The sequence below is a fragment of the Onychomys torridus genome, chromosome 7, assembly GCF_903995425.1.
Source record: "Onychomys torridus chromosome 7, mOncTor1.1, whole genome shotgun sequence".
NCBI classification, from domain to species: Eukaryota; Metazoa; Chordata; class Mammalia; order Rodentia; family Cricetidae; genus Onychomys; species Onychomys torridus.
The window spans coordinates 101,010,443-101,035,168 of NC_050449.1; the positions used below are offsets into that span (position 1 = coordinate 101,010,443).

The window sequence follows — 24,726 nt, forward strand, 5'->3', positions numbered from 1 at the left end:
CATTGTGGGCTATTTTTAAGCTGCAACACATCACAGCAGAGGGGTCACTGCACCAGCGGCTTGCAGGGAAGGTTGTTTAAACATCTGTTATTTAAATTTCTCTGTGCCTAGAGCTCAGAAGCCATATCCTCCCAGCGCTAGTGACTTCTGCCTTCCACACCCCAGATTAGGAGTGGATTATCTCACCTCACCCAGCCTGAGGCTGGGGTTCTTGTCTCTGGCTGTCTTCCTCTGGGGTTGTGCAGGTGGGACAGGGATCAGGAGATGCCAACTCCTTCACAGACTGGCCTTGTCTCCATGGAATGGGTGAACCGTGGCCAGGGTAAGCTGCAGGGCTGCCAAAGGTCTAGGGCTTTGGGGCTCTTGCATTGCTCTGGAGAGGAGGGGGCAGGGCAGGCAAACAACTAGGAAATTGAGGCCCTCTCAGTGTCCCATCAACATTAAGAGAGTGTTGGGTCACAAGAACCTGTGGGGTCTTTTCAGAAACCTTCCTCTGTCTGGGCTCTGCTAGATGGAGTGCCCTCCCTACACAGATCTAATGCTACGGATCTGCAGCCTTGGGAGCACTTAAGCTGATGTACAAGGCCCCAAGACAAAGCCCCAGGGAAATAAGCCTCAGGATCTGATCCACTGTTAAGCGTACGAGCGAACTGGGAGACCACTGAAGGAGCCTTCTGATCTTAAGTTGTCTAAGATGTCTGGAACATTCCCAGGGCCCAGAGTATTGAAGGCAGGTGTACTGGAAGAGTGCAAAAGCAGGATTTCACACAGCTCGCTGCTGCTTAAGAACACAAGGGTGCCCAAAACAGGGTCTGTGTTGGACAAGCAGGCCAGGCTGGCTGAGGGGTGAAGAACCCCTGGTAGAACATAAGCAGCCTCCCTTCTCCCTTGAGGCCCTTCCTTTCTGTCACTGCCACGTTCCCTAGGGCCTGTTAGGTGACAGGACTTCAGAACATTTTCTCCCAGGGTCTTCCACAGTGCTTGTTGGGAAGGTTAAGATGAAGTATAAGAGGGAAGGCCAAGCAGGGCATCTGCCTTCACAGGGGGGACACACTGACTTCACCCTCAAACTGAATTGCTCAGCTTCTCCTAGCTACCCCTTCTAGCCACCCCCCCAGGCCTTCAGCCTGGGGAATGGGCTTAGCCTGGGGGAGGGGATTTTAGGTTACCATGGCAACACATTGGCCCTCCTCACTTCCCAGAATCAGAAATAGAATTGGACGCCCTTCTTCCTGGAGAGAGACTATTTAAAAAACAAGTGGGGGTGGGGGGCGCACAGGGGCACTATCCCCCAATGGGCTTCAGCCAGTCAAGAATTCTAATGACAGAGGGTGTTAGCCTGGCCACACAGGGTGCAGCTGGGCCATATTCAGTATTGTCAAGTTCCTAGGAGGATACTGGGTTAGTATCCCCCATAGAGAACATAACCTTTCCCAGGCCTTGAGCTACTTGCTAAGTTACCAGAGGGAGCAGGTACAAGAGAGACACAGCTTTAAGTGTGGGGCTTGGGGCTCCCTCCCCAAAGGAAGGCCTGTTGGCTCTCTTCCAGCAGGGCCCATTACTGCATGGCCTTGGAGTGGCACCCAGTGGTAGTACCATGTGTTCCTCCAATATGGGTCCAGAGTCAGGGAACCTAGCTTCCAAGTCTGACTCAGTTCCACAGTTGCTTTCTGACGATCTCCTCATCTGTAATAGAGACACTGTAGCAACCCGCTTGTTGAATTGCTGTAAGACTGGGTCCCATGTGTCCCCCACAAAGAATGGGATCCAGTCACTGTTATTGTAGCTCTAAGGTATGTCTGCTTCACAAGTGGGAAGGGCTTGCTTTCTTGGGCCAGACCCTTCAGCGGGCTCTGCTCTCTCTCTTCCTCCAAGAGACCTCAGGACAGTTGCTCACAAAGGACCCCAGTCCTGGAAAAAGGGGTTATACCTCACTTATGAATGAGGTAGACAATGAGCTCAGTCATCAAGCAAGTGGGCAGCAGGGGCGAGGTTATCTCTTAGGACATCACACTTCACTGCTCCATTCTTCCCAGGTACAGCTCAACTTTTATATCGCAGAGATATTAGAGGCTACCACCAGCATCTTTGTCACAGAAAAACAAGTAGCTTGCTCAGACCCAAGATTAATGAATTGTGTTCTGCAAGGGTGTGTGTGAGTGTGTGAGTGTGTGAGTGTGTGTGTGTGTGTGTGTGTGTGTGTGTGTGTGTGTGTGAGAGAGAGAGAGAGAGAGAGAGAGAGAGAGAGAGAGAAGAGGGGGGAGAGAGGAGAGAGGAGAGAGAGAAGAGGAGAGGAGAGGGAGCACCTGCAGACCCATGGGCTCTTCTACCTTCCCAGGCACAGCGCAGTGATAAGTAATTTGGTTCCCAGGAATCCAAGCTGCCTGTTCCCTATCTTAACTGAAGAGGGAGGGTGGCACAGGGGGCCTGAAATGTGGCTGAGTCAGGCTTTGCCCAACAGCCAATCAAAAAGGTGCGGATACAGCACAGTACCAGCCTTAGTCCCTGGTCACATAGCCTCACACCCCACGGCCAACTGTAAACACTATTTTTAACCTCTGTGAAAACATGTTGCTTCCGAGGAGGACAAGCCTCCAGCTGCATTCTCCACAAACCTGTTTCTTGGGTGGAAAGACTGAGGCCTGAAGGGAACACAGCCCTGGAACACAGAGGGGGTAGGCCTAGACTCAGAGCTGGAGGAGGAAGGAGGGTTTGATTGCCCAAGGAAGAACTTCCAGAAGTAGATCCATGCCAATGACCTGTCCTCTAGCTGTAGAGCAGTGCTGAGACTCAGGGAAGCCCCGGCCGGATCTAAGGGGCTGGTCCAAGGAGGTTTGATTCCTTCTTACTCTTGTTTCCCCATCAAAGAAAAGAGGCAGACTTGCTGATCAAGCCTAAAAGCTTACATTTTTTACATGTCTATCCATATCCAGAGCTTTGTGTAGCTTGCCCTTGCTGTGTCTACAATACTGTATATACAATACTGATCACACCCACTGTGTGCTCAGGCTTGCCCCTGCCATGTCCCGATTGTGAGTGAGGCCCTACTCCTACTACATCTCTATCATTCCCCATCTTGTAAGCCACACTTTGTTAACAGTGTGGTTACTGCAGCCTAGGCCTGGGCCTAGTGCTATGCTCTCGGGATGGCCAGGATGAAACTGAGACAATGTGACAGGAGCTAGAACATTCTGACTTGAAGATTCGGAGTAGAGGCTCCACCTCCACCACCCCCATACCCACTCCTGCAAGATACTGGTCCTGGGCTTCAGGGACATGTGGCTCTGGGGAGGGGGCTCTATGAGGCACAAGCAGAGGAAAACCATCTGGAGTAGCAGAGACTGCCAAGAAGCTGCTGTCCCTGGAGCGGGAGCAGAAGCAGGGAACAGGGGAGGGGAGCCTAGGGCTGAGCCTGGGCCCCTCACCCACTTCTATCTCTTAGACACAGTAAAGAGGCTTTGCTCTTGCAAAGGGCCCAGTGTCAGGGAAGCTCCCTGCTTTTCTCCCTTGACCTTACCTTTAGCCCTCTCTGGGACACTGCCCTCGCTCAGGGGCTGGCCTGGATAGAGTGGTTACTGACTATTATGTAGGGACAAAGCTGAACTATAGCAGTCTAATGTCATTGAGATCCCTAAGTTTCTCTACCTCCTAAAGTCTCCAGAGAAGCACCCCCCTCGGTGGGTGGGGCCCCTGTTATCCCATACATTGTCACTCTCCAGGTCACTGGGGGCAGTGATTGTGTGGGGTCACCATGGCAACGAAGTGGGGGCAGGGCACCTGGGGCATGGAGCAAGACTATGGAAGCCACCAAGAAGGTGGGGGGCCCTGATCCATCGGGCCCCCAGGGCCATCCCCTGCTTGGCAGCCAGCAGCTAAGGGGTGGCTTCAGAGGGTCTCAGGGACCATGGATGAGCTCAAGATTCCTATACTCGAAGCAGGGGTTGTCATTGTCCACTGGGGCCATCGCTGACGCGACCTGCGGCTCAACCTCCCAGGCTGCCCCTTCTCAGCCTATTCACCAACCACTCCAGGATTCTGCTCAGGTCAGCTCCCAGTGTAATTATGCACAGGCCTCCCAAGACATCTCGAGATTCTCCTCTTCTAAACCATTTCCAAACCTCACCGTGGGAACCCAGGAGCATCTCCTCATGGACGATGGGACTCAGACTCTACCACTGTGCATGAACAATGACAGCACCAATGACAAAGCCCAGTATGGATTCAACCTCTCCCAGAGTCACTTACAGATTGGGAGGGAGAGCAAGGCTCCAGCTAAAGTTCTGATAGGCTGGGGCAAAGGAACCTGTAACATTGGCCAGACGGCCCCTGTGGGTCCCAGGAAGAGCCGATGGCTCCCCTACCTCCTCTTAGGAGAGAGTGGCACAGTTGAAGGTCAAGATCCTCTTGTGACTCTGGTTCAGGCTCCAGTCCAAGATCAGGGGCAGGACAAGGGTCCAGATCTGGCTCAGGCTCCTAGCCTAAATAAGACAACTTCATCATTATTACCTCTTCTCACCTCAATTCAAGCTTCTACTCCAGCTGTCAATGGAACACCAATACCTGCTGCAGTTGAACCTTACACCTCTAATCCCGACTACCTGACTCATACCACTGTGGCCACTAAAGACCTGCCTCTTGATCTCAAGAATGATGGCAACCAATTGCTCACCCTCTTAGATTCTTTCAAAAAGGACAAAGGGGGTTTTTCCCTTAAGGAGACTCCTCCCACTCCAATACCTACTCCAGTAGACTTTCCAGCCCACACCAAGGAGCAAGAGGTTAACAAGATGCAGGCGCCACCCAAGCAATCTGAGGATCCTGTAAAGAAGTCTCTGGTCCATGCTTCCAGGCTAGATACCTCCACACCAGCCTTAGAGTCTCTAGTTGCTCTCAAGACCCAGAGAAGTAGCCACAAGATTTGCAGCTCTCAGCCAGACAAGCAGGCCCCCAATGTTTGCAACAACAACAACTGTTCCAATGTGCCACTGCCCGCCAATCATGGAATCTGCAACAAGCAGTCCCCACCCCAGGCTCCCAGAGAAGCCATGCAGATTCCCATTTCTAGTGCTCCAACCTGCCAGCTCCAGGATGCTGTAGAAGACCATGTGCTGGTATTTGATATAGCCACAGGCAGCACCAGGATGGGGCTGCTATGCCATGATCCCACGGGCTCACGGGCAGTGCTTGTAGGCCTCACGCCCAACCATCCATCGACTCGTACCTCTGAAAATATGCTGTCTTCTCGGCCATTGTCTAGGCCAATCCTCTCCCCTAACAGTGACCACCCCAGCCTGTGGTCCACCACAGCCATGTTGTCTAGCCCTGTGCCCTCCAGCCTCTCAGCTGCAAGCTACCCAGAGGTAACCCTGGTTTCCAAAGAGGCCAGGCACAACCTACAGCCACATAATTCCCCTGGCACTGAGACCCCTATCAGGATGCTTGCTAGACCTGTTGTACCAGGGACACCCCTCCAATATGGTGAAAAGATACCAGTCCAAGGTCCTGATTCTAGCTGGTCCAAATCTGAGGCTGAAAAGATTAACCCTAGCCACACCATCTGGATGCTGGACTCTCCCAGAATGCAAGGCAGTTCCATGGTCCAGACTAGGAAATCGCAGTGGATAAAGCCAGATACTGCTTCAACAGCCGATACCCAGAGAGTATCCAGATCTCCACTCCAGGAGGAAGCAGGCAGCAATAACCAGAAAGAGGTCAATTCTGCTCAGCCTAGTGGCCCTCAGGCTGAAGATACTAAGCCGACCTTCCTCACTGGTCAGAGTTTCCTCAATGGGCAGAGCCTCCTTGCTAGACAGCTACCTGTAGCTGAGCAGGGCTCCCTATCTGGTCAGCCCCCGATTACTAGTCTACCTCATCTCTATGAGCAGACTCCTCTTTCCAGACAACTTTCCCTCCCCAGACAGGTACCTCTCACAGTGAAGTCCCCCACCACCAATGAGCCCACCTTCACCTCTGGGGAGTGTGGCCAGCTCTCCACCCAGGGGAGTGAGTCCTTGGGCAATCTGACACACGTGGGAATTCTCCGAGTACCCCTGGCACCTGAGGAGGCCTGCATTTATGTGAACAGAGATAAAGTTGGAAACAGCAGTGCTCAGAGATCCAGCATACATCCGCTCCCATCCTGGCAACCTAGCGACCCCCACAGGGCCCACCAGGAACAGCTGATCACATTCACTGGTTGTAAAGACTTGCCCATATCCATGGCGGGCCCTCCGTCCCAGAGTGGACATCAGTTCAAGTTGGCAGCTGAGGATGTTACACGCTCCTCAGTGGTTGCACACCTGGGTCTTCTCCATGGGAACTGCTATGGGTTAGTACCCACTGTGGATGCTCTGCCGGTCCAGTCACCAGTGCTTTGCCACCGCTCGAGTCCCTACCAGAACATGGCAGCCATAGTGATTGATACAGGCACAGGATTTACCAAATGTGGACTGGCCGGAGAGGACCATGTCCTCAGTGTGGTGCCCTCGCAAGTCCAGATGCTGCAGCATTCAACCCAGGGCCAGCCCCAGTATGTGGTACCCGAACAGCAAGAGGGCTCCTACTCTGTACTGAACCGAGGAGTGGTCTCTGACTGGGATGCTCTAGAGGTGCTGTGGCAACACTTGTTCTACTGCAAGCTCCGAGTGCAGCCTGAGGAGATGGCTGTGCTTGTGGCCGACTCCCCCATCTCACCACGTACCAACAGAGAAAAGGTGGCCGAAATACTCTTTGAGCGCTTCCGTGTGCCAGCAATGCAGACAGTTCATCAGGCTCTACTGACGCTCTATGCTTATGGGCGTACCACTGGCCTTGTGGTGGGAAGCGGCCACGGGACCTCCTATGTGGCACCCATCCTCACTGGGGACCTGGCTCCACTTGACACCTACCGGCTGGATGTGGCTGGTGCTGATCTCACTAATTACCTGGCTCAGCTGCTGCTAGCAGGTGGCCACTCACCACCCAAGGCAGAATTTGTCAGACAGATTAAAGAGGCCTGCTGTTATGTGGCTATGGATATGGCAGCTGAGATGGCCCGAAACCAGTCCCAGACCCAGGTGGAGTTTGTACTCCCAGATAAGCAAGTTATCACACTGGGCTCTGAGCGCTTCTGTTGCCCTGAGGCTCTCTTTCAACCCAATCTGCTAGGTCTCAACCAGCCGGGCCTCCCACAGCTGGCCCTGCTAAGTATCAGCCGGCTGGAGGCCAAGCAGCAGGAGCAGCTGCTGGCCAATGTGGTGCTGGAAGGTGGTAGCACCCTGGTGAATGGTTTCCCTGAGCGCTTGAGACAGGAGCTGGGCCCTGGTGCTACTGTTCTGGGTTCTCCCCACCGCGCAGTGGCTGCCTGGCTTGGGGGTTCCATCATGGCATGCCGGAACTCCTTCCAAAGCCTGTGGCTCAGCCGCAGGGAATACGAAGAGGAAGGCCCGTGGGCTATCTACAAGTACCAGCTATGAGCACATAAACTTCTGGTTCTGCTCACTTTAAGTACTGTTGCATGTTTTTGGTGGAGGGTGGTATGGGTAAGACAAGACTCCAGACATGGGGTCAATGAGGGGGATCCTGGTTCTCCCAAGGCATACCTAACTTCAACACTCAAGAACCTCATGAGCCCTGGCAACCAGCCCTTTCCAGAGACCCCCAAAGCCCCTTGGTCATCATTATCTCTAATCTGGTTTGACCTTACTGCACCCCAAGGGCAACCACATAAAATGGCTGCTGTGGGGTTTTGCCCTGTTGCCCTGACGACAAGTGCAATTACCCTTGATTGCCAGCTTGTTGCCATGGTAATTTCAAACATAATGTAATAACCCACACAGCCTAGAGTGAGTCATGAGGTGGGGGTGGGGGGCAGCCCCTTCCCCTAGCTCCAGAGGAAGAATTGCTTCCAGATTCCTTCTTGGGCCTTCTTCTTGGGGTGAGGCCAGCAACATGGACAGTAGCTGAACAATTCCAAAGATGGCTGCAGGGGAGCGGGGGACATTGCCTCCAAGGGAGGGTGTCTGCCAGAATCTGGGCTTCTTGGGGAAGAACCTAGTAAAGAACACAAGTACCTCTTAGTCTCTAAACCTTGGGAGGGAGTTCTAGCTGGGTTATCAGAGGCTTCAAAATAAGGGCATGGGAGCACTGCCATTGGTACCCAGGGCAAGAAGCAGAGAGGGTAGTTAAGTGCTGGACCCCAGACGGGAAGCACAGCTAGCTGAGGCCCCAGCCTGCTCTTGCTCTGTAGGCTCTTTGGATGTTGAAGTTCACGTCTTATCCTGCTTCTTATTTTGGCTCTCTGACCCTCTAGTTTTGGTGGGAAGCTGAACTATAAATTCTGGGCTCCCTTCTCCTCCCTAGAGTCCCCTCCCCTCAACCCAGGCAGCTCTGGAATGCTCAGTGGCCAGAGTTCTCATTAGGAGGGCTCTTGCAGGGGTTATTGGTAACACCAAAAGACCTTTTTTTTTTTTTTTTTTTTTTTTTTGGACAGGGTTAAGACTTTTTATTATCCCTGTGGCTAATGGATAGCTAGAAGCTATGTCCCTTCGCACAGTCTGGCCTTCAACAGAGTGAAGTTTGGGATTGATTCAGTGTATGGCCTGGAAGAACTGAAAGGATCAAATTAAGCTGGTCTTTTAAAAAATTAATCACCATACCCCCTTTGTGTGTGTGTGTGTGTGTGTGTGTGTGTGTGATTGCATGCATATGGAAGCCAGAGACTAACCTTGTGTTTGTTCCTCAGGCAACATTTACTAGTTTGCTTCTGAGACACATCTCTCACATCTGGAGCTCACATATTAATTAGGCTGACTGACTAGCCAGCAAACCCCATAGATCTACCTGGCTCTGCCTCCCCAGCACTGGGGATTACAAATACTCATCACTATGCCTGGTTTTTGTTTTTGTTTTTGTTTTTTGTAAGACAGGATTTCTTTGTGGAGCATTGCTTGTTCTGGAACTCGCTCTGTAGCCCAGGCTGGCCTCGAACTCACAGAGATCCACCTGTCTCTGCCTCCTGAGTGTTGGGATTAAAGGCATGCGCCACCCCTGCCCGGCTTTTTTTTTGTTGTCGTTTTAAACACGGATTCTGAGGCTGGAACTCAGGTCCTCGTGCTTACATAGCAAGCGCTTTACTGACAGGTCTTATTGTTTTCCAGAGGGCAGCTGGAGGCTGCCTGAAGCCTACACCTTGAAGCTGATCCTACTACCTTGTGTTGAGGGACAAGCCATGCCTTCAGGTTACCCTCCACAAACAACAAAAACTTGTGTATCCTCACACACTCATGAAAGCAAGGGGTAGTTCTGGAGTGGAGCTTGGAAACAGTCAATGACATAAAGTCATCACAGACCTGGCCTGCCCTGGGCACGATCCAGCCCTGTCCTGCTCTTACAGCTTGATTCAGCCTCCCAAGCTTTGTGTCAGACAGGAAGGGGAACCACAGCTCTGGGGACTAGTTGCTGCATCCATGCATATGTGGCAGCAAGCACGCCTGGGTGCACAGGGAACACAGACACACGTGCCCCTGGGCATCACTGTGCTGCATCACTGCATCCACTGTGCTGTTTCCATTTCCCTCGATCAGAGAGAGCATACACATTCACATGTGCACATATACCCTGCCACGTGCTGTCTGTCACCCACGTGTACACAGTGTGCACAGGACCAAAAAGAGGTGGGATACTGCCAGCGGCAGGCAAGGCTCTAGGGAACCACCACTTCCCCTGACTCCAGAGCCCTAATCCAGCTTCTTGGCCCCCAGGCTTGGGCAAATTATGACCCTTAAAAAAGGTGGAAAACATGTATGATAAATGGGAGTTATGCAAGCCATGTCTTGGCTATACCATAAACTCAGAGGCCCACTGTTTTGGGAATAATAGAAAGGATTGTGTGCCAACTCTTTTGTTCATTCTGCAAACATCAGTTGAGCATTGTGAGATTAGAGATAGGTTCTGCCTAGCCTGCCAAAAGATACCTGGTGCTGGGGCTGGTGTATGGCCAAGACTCTTCAGTACACAAGGAGCTCAGATACAATGACAACATGGCCTAGAGGAGGTGACCACAGTTAGGGAAGGATATGAAGGGCCCCAGCTGGCCAGTAGTGGGCACATGCCTTTAATCCCAGCATTAGAGAGGCAGGGGGATCTCTGTGAGTTCGAGGCCAGCTGGTCTACAAAGTGAGTTCCAGGACGGCCAGGGCTACACAGAGAAATGCTCTCTCGGGGGGGGGGGGGGGGAGATCTGAAGGGCTCAACAGCCCCTCTGGAGGAAGTAATCCAGAAGGCTTGAGACAATCATTTCTCCTGCAATCTTCTGGCTCCAGCCCCAACTTCCCTTTGTTGGTCCCTTCTATCATCAGCTGTAGGTAGTGATGCAAGGAGCCTTGATCAACATGTGACCCTCTCTAGGATGGTTGGGCCAGGCAACTCACTAGAAGGGCAATATGGGATGGAGCCCAGATCCAGACAATGAAAAACCTAAATCTGGCCTTTTTTATTGTCTCAGGATAGTCCAGGACTTGCAGGCAGTGGGATGGGCCTTAGGTCTACTTGCCTCCTTGATAAAAGACAAGCATGTCCAAGGTCTTCATTCAAAACTCTTTCCTAGTAGTTCCATGACCCCATATCCTAGCCCAGATCACCTGGGTCATGCTGCTTAGGATGTGTTTAAGGATTATTACAAAGAGAAGAAAGCAGACCCCACACTACATCATAGGTGACTTTTATAGTTTGGAAGATTCAGAGCTTTACAGAGAGGGCTGACTGGGCCAGCCAACCTGGCTGGGAATTTAGTTGGGAAAGACTTCAGCCTTTGTAGGAGTTGGTGGTCGGGTGATCTGAGGTCCTCACTGTGGTATCTTGTCCATTCCCAAATTGACCACAATTGCACACATACCCCTCTGTGTTTATTCCTAGCTAGGGGGTGCTCTAGGGACTGCCCATGTGGTTCTAAGTAGGTCCAGCCCTTTGGATCAGGTTTGGGAAACTGGGCACGACCCTGGCCTCCTGGAGACTACTTCTAGTCCCGAGACTTCTGTGCAGCTCCAGGACTCAGGCTTTTCGCCAATTCTCCCCAACTCCTTACTCTCTACTTTGGGACTGGGAAGGCCCCCTTCGCCTCCTGTTGCTGGGTTAGAGTCCGATGGCCTAAGGGAGCCTAGCAGGTGTTCAGCAGCTCCGCTGCCAACCTGCATACGCCCTCCCTTAAGTGGGATTTCAGTCTCCGGGTCTGCCAGGGTGGGGGCGGGCCGGGCAAAGAGGCCCCGCCCCCAGCCCGCCCCCGGCCCGGGGTGCGAATCCGCTGCCAGAGAGCGACTGGCGATGCTGGAGGTTCTGGAGTCGAAGCGGCTGCAGCTGGCGCCGCGTCTGCCCCGCGTGCCCGGAGCGGATTCTGCCGGCCGCCCCCGGAGCCCTGCTGAGCCGGTTATCGCTTCCTCCCAGTGACCGACCAGCGTTGCAGGTGCGGAGCAGGGAGGGCTGGGACGATGGGGAGGGCGCCTCCTGGATGCACGTTGTGGGGGTCATGGGAGATTGTTTCCATGGCTAGAAAAATCCCCGCGCAGGATGCGCACGACCGCTGCGAGGACTCGGGGGTCCTGGCAGGGGCACAGAGCGAGATTTTTGCAGCTGCAAGGTGGGGTGGCATGCGGGGTTGGGCTAAAGTTCCCCATTACCTCGGACGGCTTGGGAGGGTCCCAGGAAAAGCCTCTGCAGCTCCTAATTGTGAAAAACATAAACCTTCGAAGATTCGTGGTTCCTCTTATAGGGGTAAGGTCCAAGGGCCGAGCAGTCCATCCCCGCTCCCAGAGCGGTCTCCAGCCCCTCCCAACTGCCCCTGGGGGCCCCCTCCCTCCGGTTTGGCAGTCACTAATTTCCATGACAACGGAGAGTTCTTTATGGGCGACAATCCGGAGGGGGCTGGGCGGGGCTGCTGCGGGGCTGGGGGAGGAGGTTCTAAGCCCGAGTGGACCATTGGCCCCAGCCAAGTTCAGGTTTCCAAGCTTTATCTTGAGGGTCATTTGGGTGTGGGGGGGGGAGCGGTGCACGGACACACGTGCGAGGTGGGGGTGCGGGGCGCACACGTTCCTGCTGGGAGGTGCGGGGCTTGGTGCTCACACGTGTGCTTCCCGCATGTGTGTTGCTGTGCCAGCGGGGGCGAGCCAGCAGCACTGGGGAAGGGGGTCAGGGTGGTACCATGGTGAAGAGCAGGGACCCTGGCTGGGGTAGCAAGGGACAATTAAAACATTAGCTTCTGTCTTCTTCAGCTTGTATTGCCTAAGTGAGAGACCCCGGGTGCTTGAGCCCTAGCTAGCCCCACAAAGGGCTGGCAACTGCTCCCCGACCCCAGACCTGCTCCATCAGGTTCCTTCCTAGAGAACAGGGCCCCTGCTTGTCACCAAAAGCCTCCTGTCTAGTCTGTACCACTCTAGACCTTCTTCTGCACACCACCCCCCAAAACCAAGCTTAGGCTTTGGGGGCCCCTGGGACCACCTTTGCAGACCTAGGCTGGCTTCCCCTCCCCCTCTGAGTTGATTCCTGGCAGATCCAGTGACTTCTGGGCCTCAGTTCCCTCAGCTTGGAAATTAGTATCTCCACTCCCTTCAGAACCAGGATGGGACAGGGGGTCTCCCTTTCTTTCCTCATTTAGTGTGGATCCCCAGGTGCCCTACCCTGGCTTTATACATATCTGCTGCAGGCCTTCCTCTGTGTCTCTGTTCCCCGGGGACCAGGGTGGTGACAGTCCTCTGCTCTGAGGGAAGACTACAGAGGCTATGATGTCTGTTCAGGGAAACTGAGGCATGGGGAGTTTTGGTGTGGACTTGTCATCTTGTTTATGGCTTGCTCACGGTGCTGTCTTTGGTGCTGCTTTTGGCCCTCCTGAGAAGATCTGCCCAAGACTGATGACAGGATGAAGCCGAGCCGCAAGAAGGGCTCTGGGGACCCAGGACCGGGAGAGTTCAGCTGATTGGGGTAGAGATTGCTGGAGACCCTAGGTAAAGCCAGGCCAGCTGAGAAGAGGGTTATGAAGGAAAGTAGCCAGGTTTCTGGACTTCATATCTATCCCCCTATGCTTGTATCTTCAACTTTTGGATCCCTCTTGCCTAAGCTGCTGTAATGACAGGGCGAGAGGCTGGAACCGTCCTGCTGGGGGACTGCAACAGCTGGCCTCTTCCCCACCAAGAGCCTCCTAGATGCTGACCTCTTTTTCCTGTCCCTCCCACGCTAAGTTCAGTGTATGTCTGGAGGATACTGAAGAGTCTTGAAAGCCAAATGCCAAGGGTAGCTCCTGGCCCAGGGGATCAGAACACATGGCCATGGAGGTTTTAGGCTGCTGCTGGGCATTCCGAACCTTCTGCCTGCTTCTCTCTTGTTCCTGGGTCCCTTTTACTCTGCCGCCTCCTTTTCCTCTTTCCAGTAGATTCTGCCTTTGTCTTTCTGTGTCTCTGCCTCTTTCTTTGCTAAAGTCTCTCAGTTCCCACCTTCCCTTTCTTTATGGAGACCAGGATCACAGAACCCATGGGAAAGGAGCCGGGCGAAAATGTCAGTTTGGGAAGAGGGACCCTCACTAATACCTACCTTTTCCTCCTCTCTTTGTTTTAAAACTTCCATCACCATAGCAACCTTTTACTCCAGTGCCTTCCTCTGCAGATCCTCTCCTCCAACCAAAGGGATGCAGGGCCTCCAATGGCTTTTAAGATTGGACCCCAGGTTCTAGGGCCGGTGACAATTGGTTCTTGGCTTTGCCTGTATGTGGAGAGCCGACTGTTGTGGAAATAGCAATGGACTACATGCTCACTCCAAAGACTTGGGGGTTGGGGCCTGGGTGGGCAGGGGCTCCTCCATACTCCTGACACAGGTAGAGTCAGCACCAGGAACCATTTTTGATGGCACAGCTTGTTTCCCCCCCCCCCCCCCCCCCAGGACTGTGCCCTATCCAGTCTCTTGGGCTTAAAGCGTGACCAGTCTCTTGATACCACATACACTGGAAGGAGGTTGTTACCTCCCCTGGGCTTGTGGCTGAGGCTTCAACTATGAGCTAGACAGGGTTTGGGCTAGGGCATGTCCATTTGCAACAGGAAACTCAGTCCTAATGGCTGAGAGAGGAGAGGAAGGGAGGGAAGGGAAGAGGTGCCTGCAGGCTGGTGTTCACAGCTGCCACTAAATTGGGAGGTGTTGCCTACAGTCAGGAGTCAGCGGGAAGCCTCCTGGGCCCCTCCTGGCCTCTCTAGATTTACTGCAAGCTCTAGAGCCCCACATGTCAGAGGCCAAGGCAGCAGGAAACTTCACTTACGGATTTTAAGGTGAGGCCTGAAGCAGGCTGACCCCTGCTTTCCAGTGGAGGAAACCCTGATGTGGGGCCTTTTGGCCTCTGTTTCAGTGGGTTCCCCTGTCTCAGACTTGCCTAAAGATCCGGTATCGTTCCTAGGGGCCCTTTATTACTAGAGCACCAAATAGACAAAGGCTTCCTCAGGGTTGCCTGAGACATGAATCACTGAGCCCAGGAGCCAAGCTCCAGACTAGGCAGTAACGGGAGGGCCGAGCTCTTAGGTTTCCAGAGCCTGCTCATGCGGAGGACAGGGGTAATGCCCGCTATGTTCTGCACTGCCCTTTTGCTCCCTTTGGGCAGCCCCAGGTGTACACTGTTGATTTCCTTTGCAGAGATGGAAAGGGATTCTGTCTCCAGGAAAGTGGCCACAGTGGAGCTCCTGGGCCATCCCTGGGCCTATGTGGACCTGACCCGGTTCTGTGTTGTTGGGAAGAAAACTTTCCTTTGTTGGCTGTTGATTTGGGGCCATAAGGATGAGAAGTGCCATTCTCTTTCTGCTTGGCTTCCCACCTTCTTCAGGCTGTCTCTAACCTCTTTCAGCTTCGGGACCAGAGTCCCTCTTGTTGTTGAGAGGTACCAAGCAAGGGGCTTGGTGTATCCAACCTACAGCCTCACTGGAGCAGCGGGTAGCAGATGGTGAAATGAATGGGGGTGGTGGGTGAAGGTACTGATTGGAAACATGGCCCCCCTTTCTCTTCCCCTCACCCTGAGAGATCTAGGTGTGTAAGTGAATTCAGCTAGAGTGCTGTAGAGGGGTAATAATTGTGACATCGGGGTAGCCAAGGTAGAGGGGAGTGGTGGTAAAGTAGATCTGGCCCTGTCCCATCGTTGAGACCTGGAGGACATGGTTATAGACTGACAGCTTTCCATGGTAGAGACAGACCCCAAGACCAGACCAAGCCCATGGACATGAATGCATATGCATAGCCAAAAGCTGGCACTAGGATCAGGGACAGGCATACACAAAACCTCCCACCTACACCACATTGGCAGAGCCAAGAGCTGTTGGAATGGGGAGGGAGGCGGAGCTTGGGAAAAGTATCTCAGAAAAGGGCCATTTTGCACAGGGCCTCAGAGCATCAGGATTGTTTCAGACAACTTGTTACATAGACAACCTTATAATGTCAGAATTTGTACTGAAAGAACATTCAGCTCTGGTCTTGGTTCCTTGTCCACGTGGAGGCTGTTCCACAGGGCAGCCAAGGTGGGTAGTGCTCTTACCAATGCCTACACTTCCTGCCATTGAGCAGATACACTTGAGCCGGCGAATCACCTGTTGTTGGACATTTATGTAGTTGCTGATTCCTTTTTAATGTTGTAAATAACTGCAGTGACAAATGGGATTCCCATGGGAATCTTGGGGGAGGGGTATTTGTATCAGAGAGAGACCTGCAAGCCAAGGTACCATCCTCCTGTCCAGTGAATGGCCCTCAGATTCCAGCCTGCGAGGGTAATCAAAAAAAAAATTTTTTTTAAAGCCCTTAGAGTACATGAGGACTGATGCAGGCTTCTTCCTCCAGATGTCACGGTGTGGAGATGTGTGGCTGGCAGTGGTGCTGGCTGAGCCTCTGCTCTGAGCTGCAAGAATGAAATTTCGACCACATGTATCTCCCTAGCAGGGGCAGGGTTTTGGACATCGTGGCAAAGACACACAGCCGACATCTTCAAACGTTTCTCCTTTGCCTCTGTGGTATTTCGCTAGATGGCTTAAGCTCCTGTTTGAATCTCACTGATGAAATGCATTTGTATTCCCCAACCTCCAGTAATGCGGATGAAGAAGTTATGGAATTTGATCCTTTAATGCTGAGGACACATTTGAGGGAGACCCCTGGGAATTGTGTAGCTGGCCTCTGCCTGGAAGGAAGTGATTGGCAGTCAGGGTTGCCCAAGCACTTGTCTGGAGCCTGGCTTTTGGCCTCAGCTGGCAGAGTCCTCCTCGCCAAGGGGTACTGACACTGTAAGTGCCTTCAGATAGGGGAATATTTCGGTGCTCAAGGCCCTGGCCCAGGTCCTCCATCAAGCATTTTGTGGAGGCAGAGGCAGAGCAGTTTCAGGGAGGCCTCAGTGTAGAGCTTTGGTGTAGCCACAGCCTGGCACTAAACAGACTTTTGGGAGGCAGATTTGAAGTTAGATATATAAGGGCACATATACATAGCCATCTAACTCGGAACAAGGGCAGCGGGTGCCTTTCCCTTTGGATGCTGGGGCCAGCCATCCAGCGCTGAAATTTAGGATTGAACTGTAACTGAGTGGAGGCAGGGCACTGTGCTCCAGGTGCAGAGTTCCTGGAGCCTACTGAGCCAGCACTAACCAGACCAAACCTCACACCTGCTCCCCCGTGTACTCCTGCAGTAGTTTAGTGCTCGGCAGGCTTGCCTTGCCCTTCTAGACCACCACTCCTGCATGCTTCCTGGCAAAGCATTCTGCTCCGAGGCCTAACTCTAATGCTACTTCTCCCTACATAGAACTCCTCCCTCTAGATAAACCTACCCCAAACAACATGTCTGAATTCAATATTTACTAAATCCATCAAAATAGTCATAATAAAAATTCTAAAGGAAAATTAACAAACAACATCAGAGCATGGTGGCACATGCCTATAATCCCAGCACTCAAGGATAGGACAGGGAGATTAGGAGTCCAAGGCTAGTCTCAGCTATATAGGGAGTTTGAGGCCTGCTTGAGCTACATGAGACCCTGTCTCAAAAAAAAAAAAAATAAAATAAAATAAAATAAACAAAAGATACAAATTTGCACCTTCAATATTCACTTCTTTGCCCTAAAGAGAACTCCTATTTCCTTTCATGTCCTAGAAAAGCATGCCCTCCCACACCCAACCTCAACCCCCAGTGTGTGCCTGTGTGCCTGCGTGTGTGTGCCTGCGTGTGTGTGTGTGTGTGTGTGTGTGTGTGCATGTGTGCATGAGCACTCATGTCTGCAGATACTCAGAAACCAGAAGAAGAACATCAAGCTTTCTCTGCCACTCTCCACCTATTCCTTTGAAACAAGGTCTCTCCCTGAACCTGGGGTGTGCGGTTTTTTTTGGCAGTAACAAGCCCCAGTAATCCTCTTGTCCACCCTCAGAGCTGGGATTTCAGGTGTGTTCAAGATACCTGACTTGTTATATGGGTGCTGGGATTCAAACTCCATTTCTCACAGTTTTGCAGGAAGCTCTCTTAACTGCTGAAATATCTCTTCAGATCCCTGCATTTTTACCAAGATATAAAGTACATTCAGGTTGAGAATCAGGTCTTCCCTGACCCAGTCACCCTATCCTGTGCCTTAGGAGGAACCATTTTCTGCTTTTCTGGACAGTGTTACTTCTGTATTTGAATCCCCAGCAGTATGGCGAGTTCTGCCTGTTTTGAGCTCTATCAATAGACTCATACTACATGCATTCTTTCCTGTTTCTGTCAACACTGTTTTTGCAAGATACACTATTTGGCTGAGTAGAACCATGGCTCCTTCATTTCCTTTGCAGCATACCATTCTATTATATGACTATACCACAATACATCCTGCTGGTGGTAGATATTTGGGCTCTTTCCAGCTTTTAGCAATTATGGATATGGCAATTATGAGCATTCTTATACAAGTGTCCTGAGGCATAAATGTATGCCTGCCTCTCTCCCTTCCGCCCTCTCTTTGACAGGATCTCCCTATGTAGCCCAGGTTGGCCTGGAACTCCTGGGGCACAGTTGGCTCAAATGTATGCATTTCAGTGGAGCAAATATTTAAAGTACATAGAGTAGGCTTACGAAATTGTGCAGTGGTTAAAAGCATGGGCTGCTCTTCCAGAAGGTCTGGGTACAGTTCCCAGCACCCACACAACATAACTGTAATTCTAGTTCCAGGGGATCCAACCCCGTCTTCCGGCCTCCATAGGCACTAAGCATGCATATTGTGCATAGGTATACATGAAGACCAAACAACCATACACATACAAATAAATAATCATAAAAAATAAAAGAAGCACATAGAATATATTTGTTTGAAAAAGCCAGTCCTGTCCTGTCCTTTGTGACAAAGTCTCCTGTAGCTTATGCTGGCCTTGAACTCATCAAGTATTTGAGGCTGCCTTGGACTCCTGGAGTCTCCTGCCTCCACCTTCTAAGTGCTAGGATTTCTGTGCACCACACCTGTCCAGGCTTTTTCAAAGGGGAGTGCCCTCCTCCGACAGTGTTCATTTTGTCCATAGCTTCACCAACATTTGGCATCTCTAGACTATCAGAGATAATTAAATCTATGGGGAAAGCTCATGAGACCTCAGCCCTAGACAAACAGCTACAGGCTAAGAAGGGTTGCTGAGAGCGGAAGAATAGTCTTCCCCAGGAAGAGCAGCACGTCATTTGATTATCCAATACCAAATAGTCAGCCTTGAAAACATACATTCAAATAACACTGCAGGTTATATAATCAGGAATATATATATATATACACAAACACACACACACACACACACAAACATACACACACAACACACATACACACACAACACACACACACATACACATACACACACACAACACAACAACAACTAAAGAAAAAGAGGTCATGAATTTGATTAGAGCAAAGAGGAAGGGTGGGAAGGGGAAAATGATAATTATATTATAATCTCAAAGAAATGAAAATAAAAAATTTCCAGGGATGGTGGTGCACACCTTTAATCCCAGCACTCAGAAGACACAGGCAGGCTGAAACCAGCCTGGTCTATATAGAATGAGTTCCAGGACAGCCAGGGCTGTTACATAGAGAAACCCTGTCTCGAAAAAAAAAACAAAACAAAAAAAAATTGCTGGAATAAACTTAAATATATGTTCATGGAATAGCTAAAATTTAAAGATTTTATTTATTTATTTATGTTTTTTTTCAAGACAGGTTTTCTCTGTATAACAGCTTTGGCTGTACTGGAACTCACTCTGTAGACCAGGCTGGCCTTGAACTCACAGAGATCTGCCTGGCTCTGCCTCCCGAGTGCTGGGATTAAAGGTGTGCGCCACCACTGCCTGGCTTTATTTATTTTTTGAAGTAGGGTTTCCCAGTATAGCCCAGGCTGGCCTCAGACTCATGCTAATCCTTTTGTATCAGTTTCCTGAGTGCTAGAATGACAAAAGTGAATTGTCCCATTTAAAGACCTGACTTTAAAGAAATTGTGGGGTTTTTGTTTGTTTGTTTTTTTTGTTTGTTTGTTTTAAAATTACATTTATTTGTTTTGGGGGAGACAGTATATATAGTATGTGCATGGAGGTCAGAGGACAATTTGTGGAAGTTGGTTCTCTCTTTCCGTCATGTGGGTCTCAGAGATCAAACTCAGGTTTGGAGGCAAGTGCCCTTACCTGGTGAGCCATTTAGCTGATCCTAAAGAAATTGATGGTTTAATCCCATTACTGGAGGCAGGAGGATTCCAGCAAGTTCCAGGCTAGCTTGTTCTATATATTGAGTCCAGAGCAGCTAGGGCTATAGAGTGAGACCTTGTCTCAAAAATCAAAACTAAATAAGTAAATGAATTGTTCTGTAAGTCTTTCCAAGTGTATCTGATGAAAAGCTACTTCCTAATACGTCAACTTAGTACATGTTTGCTTAATGGGAGCTGGTGTAGCTCAGGCAGCCAGCCTGAGTGGCTGCAGTGTGACCTGAAAAAGCAAAGCAGGTCTGTGTTTGCCTACTCCGCCCTTCACTTGACCTGAGCTGGGCTGGGGTTTCCTAAAAGCAGATTCAATGTTGTTGGTGGGGGCAGGGGTAGAAAATGGTTCAGTTGAGCCGAACGGTGGTGGCGCACGCCTTTAATCCCAGCACTTGGGAGGCAGAGCCAGGCGGATCTCTGTGTTCGAGGCCAGCCTAGCCTACAGAGTGAGATCTAGGACAGACTCCAAAGCTACACAGAGAAACCCTGTCTTGAAAAACAAAACAAACAAACAAACAAACAAAAAATGGCACAGTTGAGTCAGACCCCATCCTGCTTGCATCTTAGAGTCTAGCAATGCCGTTTGGGTGTGTGACTCTGGGCGACAAGAAGAACTATAACCAGCCATCGGAGGTGACTGACAGATATGATTTGGGACAGGTCATCAAGACGTGAGTGTTGGGCATATTGGGCAATGTTGGGTGGATAGAACAGAGTTGGGGAAGGGGAAGTGGAGTGTCCCCTGTCCCAAGGCCTAGGCTGAGCTGAGTGCCTGCTGGCTTCAGTGAGGAGTTCTGTGAAATCTTCCGGGCCAAGGACAAGACAACAGGCAAGCTGCATACCTGCAAGAAGTTTCAGAAGCGGGATGGACGTAAGGTGCGGAAGGCGGCTAAGAATGAGATTGGCATCCTCAAGATGTGAGTGTGAGGATTGAGGGAAGAGTGGGATGGGAGATAGCAGGAGAGGGCTTAAAGGGCAGGGGGCCTCAGGAAGTACCAGTCAGTCTGTTATAACCACCCACCTTAGGAACCAGAGCTTCTCTCGGGTTCACAGCCCTGACTACTGACTCCTCCCACTGCTACTAGGGTGAAGCACCCTAACATCCTGCAGCTGGTAGATGTGTTTGTGACCCGCAAGGAATACTTCATCTTCCTGGAGCTGTGAGTACAATTCTGGGGTTCCAGGATCCCCAAGTCCCTAGGACCTTTTCTTTTTCCTCCCTTTATAGCTAAAAAAAAAAAAAAAGCCCCAAAACAAACAAAAAAAATTCACTTTTGGAACCCTTGTGGTCCCAAGGCCCTGGACCCTGCCCAGCCAAGTGCCTGCTACAAATCAGGCCTCCCAAATGCTCTGACCTCCTGCCCACGCCGGGCTCAGGGGCTGGTGTCCCTCAGGGCCACGGGGAGGGAGGTGTTTGACTGGATCCTGGACCAGGGCTACTACTCGGAGCGAGACACGAGCAACGTGGTGCGGCAGGTCTTGGAGGCTGTGGCCTACTTGCACTCCCTCAAGATTGTGCATAGGAACCTCAAGGTAAGGCCAGAGCCAGAGTGACTGGATGGCTTGGCAGCTGGGCTGGGGATGGAGTGAGTGCCACGTTGGGCCCTTGGTCCAGCTTCTGAGGCCCTCCCAATAATGTCTGCCTACCCTTCTACCCTTCTGTTCCGGACAGCTGGAAAACCTAGTGTACTACAACAGGCTGAAGAACTCAAAGATTGTCATCAGTGACTTCCACCTGGCTAAGCTGGAGAATGGCCTCATCAAGGAGCCCTGTGGGACCCCGGAGTATCTGGGCAAGGAGGGATGGGACGGGGGATGGTGGAGGGACAGCCTTCAGGGAGAGACTTTGGGGTGGGGAAAAGTCTCTGTTCCAGGAAGAGGGTATGGATGGTTATACGTGATACTGACCAGCAGATGGACGCTTTTCTTTTTCAGCACCGGAAGTGGTAGGACGGCAACGGTATGGACGCCCTGTGGACTGTTGGGCCATTGGTGTCATCATGTACATCCTGTGAGTGAAAGGACACATGATTGGGCTTGCAGCCAGGTTGGCTGGACAGTTGTGTCTGTGGCCGTCCTGGGTGACCCTGCTCCATGTAGCCTTTCAGGCAACCCACCTTTCTATGAGGAGGTAGAAGAAGATGATTATGAGAACCATGATAAGAATCTCTTCCGCAAGATCCTGGCTGGCGACTATGAGTTTGACTCTCCATACTGGGACGATATTTCTCAAGCAGGTGAGGAGATAACCAGCATGTGGGCAGAGTATAGGGCTGGAGGGAGGGAGGCGCTGCTCTCAGTGTCTGCTGGATTTTACTCCCGCTCCCCAGCCCATTCATCATATCTAGACAGTGAGATGGGGCGCCCATGCCTAGCCCATCCCTGGCTTTGTCCCCAGCCAAAGACCTGGTCACAAGGCTGATGGAGGTGGAGCAAGACCAGCGGATCACTGCAGAAGAGGCCATCTCTCATGAATGGTGAGCAGGACCCTGTGGAGAGTGGAAGTTGAAGCCAAGTTTCTGTTGTCCTCTGAGCTTCTTACATCAGAAGTTCTTATCCTCGAGGTCCTGAAGGTCAGGGAGGCTTTCCAGAGCTCTGGTCAAAGCAGAGGCTCTGCCTGGTAGTCCTAGATCACACAGGGAAGAGCTGTGTAGTCTCCATGAAGACACAGTATCTCATCAGAGGCACTGGCCTCCTTTCTAGGATTTCTGGTAATGCTGCTTCTGATAAGAACATCAAGGATGGTGTCTGTGCCCAGATTGAAAAGAACTTCGCCAGAGCCAAGTGGAAGGTAGGGCTTGGCTTGCTTTCTTCTTGGCCCAGTTCCAAGTGCTTCTTCTTGCACCCACAGTTTCTTGCTGCCGCTGTACCTCTTCAGCTGAACACAAATTTTCCCCAGGCTATCCTATGCAGCTGTAGATTCTGCTATTCTCTTAAGCTGAAGTACTGACTGGCTGGGTGGCCAGAGGCAGCTGGGTTACTACGGAAGGGGCTGGGTTAGCCTTTTGGAAGGAGTGGATCCAGCAAACTCACCACGAGCCTTTCTTCACCGTCCTCTTTTCAGAAGGCTGTCCGAGTGACCACTCTCATGAAACGCCTCCGGGCACCAGAGCAGTCTGGCACAGCTGCTGCGCAGTCCACTTCAGACACTGCCACACCTGGGGCTGCCACTGGTGGGGCCATTGCTGCCGCTGTGAGTGGAGCTGCCCCAGCCTCTGGGAGCAGTGCGGCTGCAGCCACAGAGGGCGATGCTGGGTGTGCTGCCAAGAAGGATGATATAGCCTCTGCAGATCGTAGTGCCACCCCAGCCACAGATGGCAGCGCCACCCCGGCCACAGATGGCAGCGCCACTCCGGCCACTGATGGGAGCATCACTCCAGCCACTGATGGGAGCGTCACTCCGGCCACTGACAGGAGTGCCACCCCAGCTACTGACGGGAGAGCTACACCAGCAACAGAAGAGAGCGCAGTGCCCACCACCCAAAGCAGTGCCGTGTCAGCTGCAAAGGCGGCTGCCACCCCTGAGCCGGCTGTGGCCCAGCCGGACAGCACAGCCCTAGAGGGTGCCACAGGCCAGGCTGCTCCCTCTAGTAAAGGAGAAGAGGCTACTGGTGGTGCCCAGGAGTCTCAAAGGGAGAAGATGAGCTGAATGGGCAGCCTGCTGGGGGTCTTGAGGGATGGGAAGGAGGGTGGGAGTGTGGATGAGGGGCTTCTTATTGTATATAGAGTCACTGGCATGATGCTCTAGCTCCCCCCAAGCTCCCTCATCCCAGTGGGGCATGCCTGGGGGCCATGGGAGAGCAGTCTCGTCTCCTGTGTGAGTGTGTGTGAGTGGTGGGCAGGCCAGAGGCAGGGCCAGCCCCAGCCCCTGCATGGATTCCTTGTGGCTTTTCTGTCTTTCGCTAGCTTCACCAGTTTCTGTTCCTCGTGGGATGCTGCTCTAGGGATACTCAGGGGGCCCTTGCTCTCCTTCCCCTCCCCTTCCTGCCTCGTCGTTTCTCCAGGCAGGCCCTGCAAATCTCATACTTTCCCAGGCCCTAAATTGGGTGGCCTTGCCCTGAGAGCTGGTCCTCCAGCGAGGCCCTATCAGCAGTGTTAGGCTCCTGCACATGACGGTGTGCAACTGTGGTGTGGGGGCCGCTCTAGGAGTAGACACTGGCTGCTAGAGAGGATGCAGAAATCTAGGGCAGTGTGCTTTAAGTCGGGTTGGGTCACGTGGTTGGGGGCACTGCACGTTAGCTGTGGGGATCCTCAGAAGTGGGAGAGAGGATGGGTAGAAGCTTCCATCTTTTCCCCTGTGTAGGCCCTCTGAAGATCCTTGTGTTATTTCTTGCCCTCCCTAGTCCTATAGTGGGTCGCTCTGGATCCTGATTCTTATGAAACTCAAAAGGAAGGGAGACACAGTGAGGCTTTGGCAGTGAGACCTAGAACAGAATACAGGGCGAGCACCAGGGCCCCACCCTATCTGGGCCTGATAGGGAGGGCTGGTGTCCCCCAGGGTCTTCCTAGATGCCACTACCACGGGAAGAGATCTTACTCATGGCCACCTCATGCAGACTCAGGCCATACGTCCTCTTCCTCCCAGGGAGGCATGGCAGTACCTCATAGGCTGCTTGAGAGTTTGCTTTGGACAGTGGCAGATTTCTGCTCTTCGTTCAGCAACACAGAGAGGATTTTCCTCTATTTCTGCTATCACAGGCTGGGTACCACTCAGCCATGTTAAGTTGCTCTTGCTGGGATGAGGAAGTAGAAAAAGATTCCCCAGTAACTGGAGGGATGCTCTTGGCAGGTACCCTTGGTCCGACCCAATCACAGCCTGAACAGGCAGCCACGCTGGTCCTTGCCCTAGCTGGGCACTCCACGGTGGTCCTGCTCTTCTCCCTGCATGCCTGTGGGTCTGCTCTGGTATGTGAAGGTTGGTGGGCTAACTGTGTGCCTGCTGAACCTGGCAAATAAACGTCACCCTGCAAAGCCTCTGGCCACCCTCTTGCCTTTGCTTCCTCTGTCCTATTGGGGA

General features: G+C 52.1%; 2 protein-coding genes across 2 annotated transcripts; both read left to right on the forward strand.

Annotated features, from left to right (window-relative positions):
• Nucleotides 1-3,797: 3,797 nt before the first annotated feature.
• Nucleotides 3,798-7,454, forward strand: LOC118586848. The gene has a single exon (XM_036192220.1). The coding sequence runs from the start codon at nt 3,798-3,800 to the stop codon at nt 7,452-7,454; it is 3,657 nt and encodes a 1,218-aa protein (XP_036048113.1).
• A 3,645-nt stretch (nt 7,455-11,099) lies between these two features.
• Camkv (CaM kinase like vesicle associated) lies at nt 11,100-24,691 on the forward strand. The gene is made up of 11 exons (XM_036192359.1): nt 11,100-11,437; nt 20,277-20,380; nt 20,495-20,626; nt 20,795-20,869; nt 21,104-21,242; nt 21,382-21,502; nt 21,645-21,720; nt 21,810-21,946; nt 22,108-22,186; nt 22,413-22,500; nt 22,774-24,691. The coding sequence occupies exons 2-11, from the start codon at nt 20,286-20,288 to the stop codon at nt 23,356-23,358; spliced, it is 1,527 nt and encodes a 508-aa protein (XP_036048252.1). The 5' UTR covers nt 11,100-11,437; nt 20,277-20,285; the 3' UTR covers nt 23,359-24,691.
• The last annotated feature ends 35 nt before the right edge of the window (nt 24,692-24,726 follow it).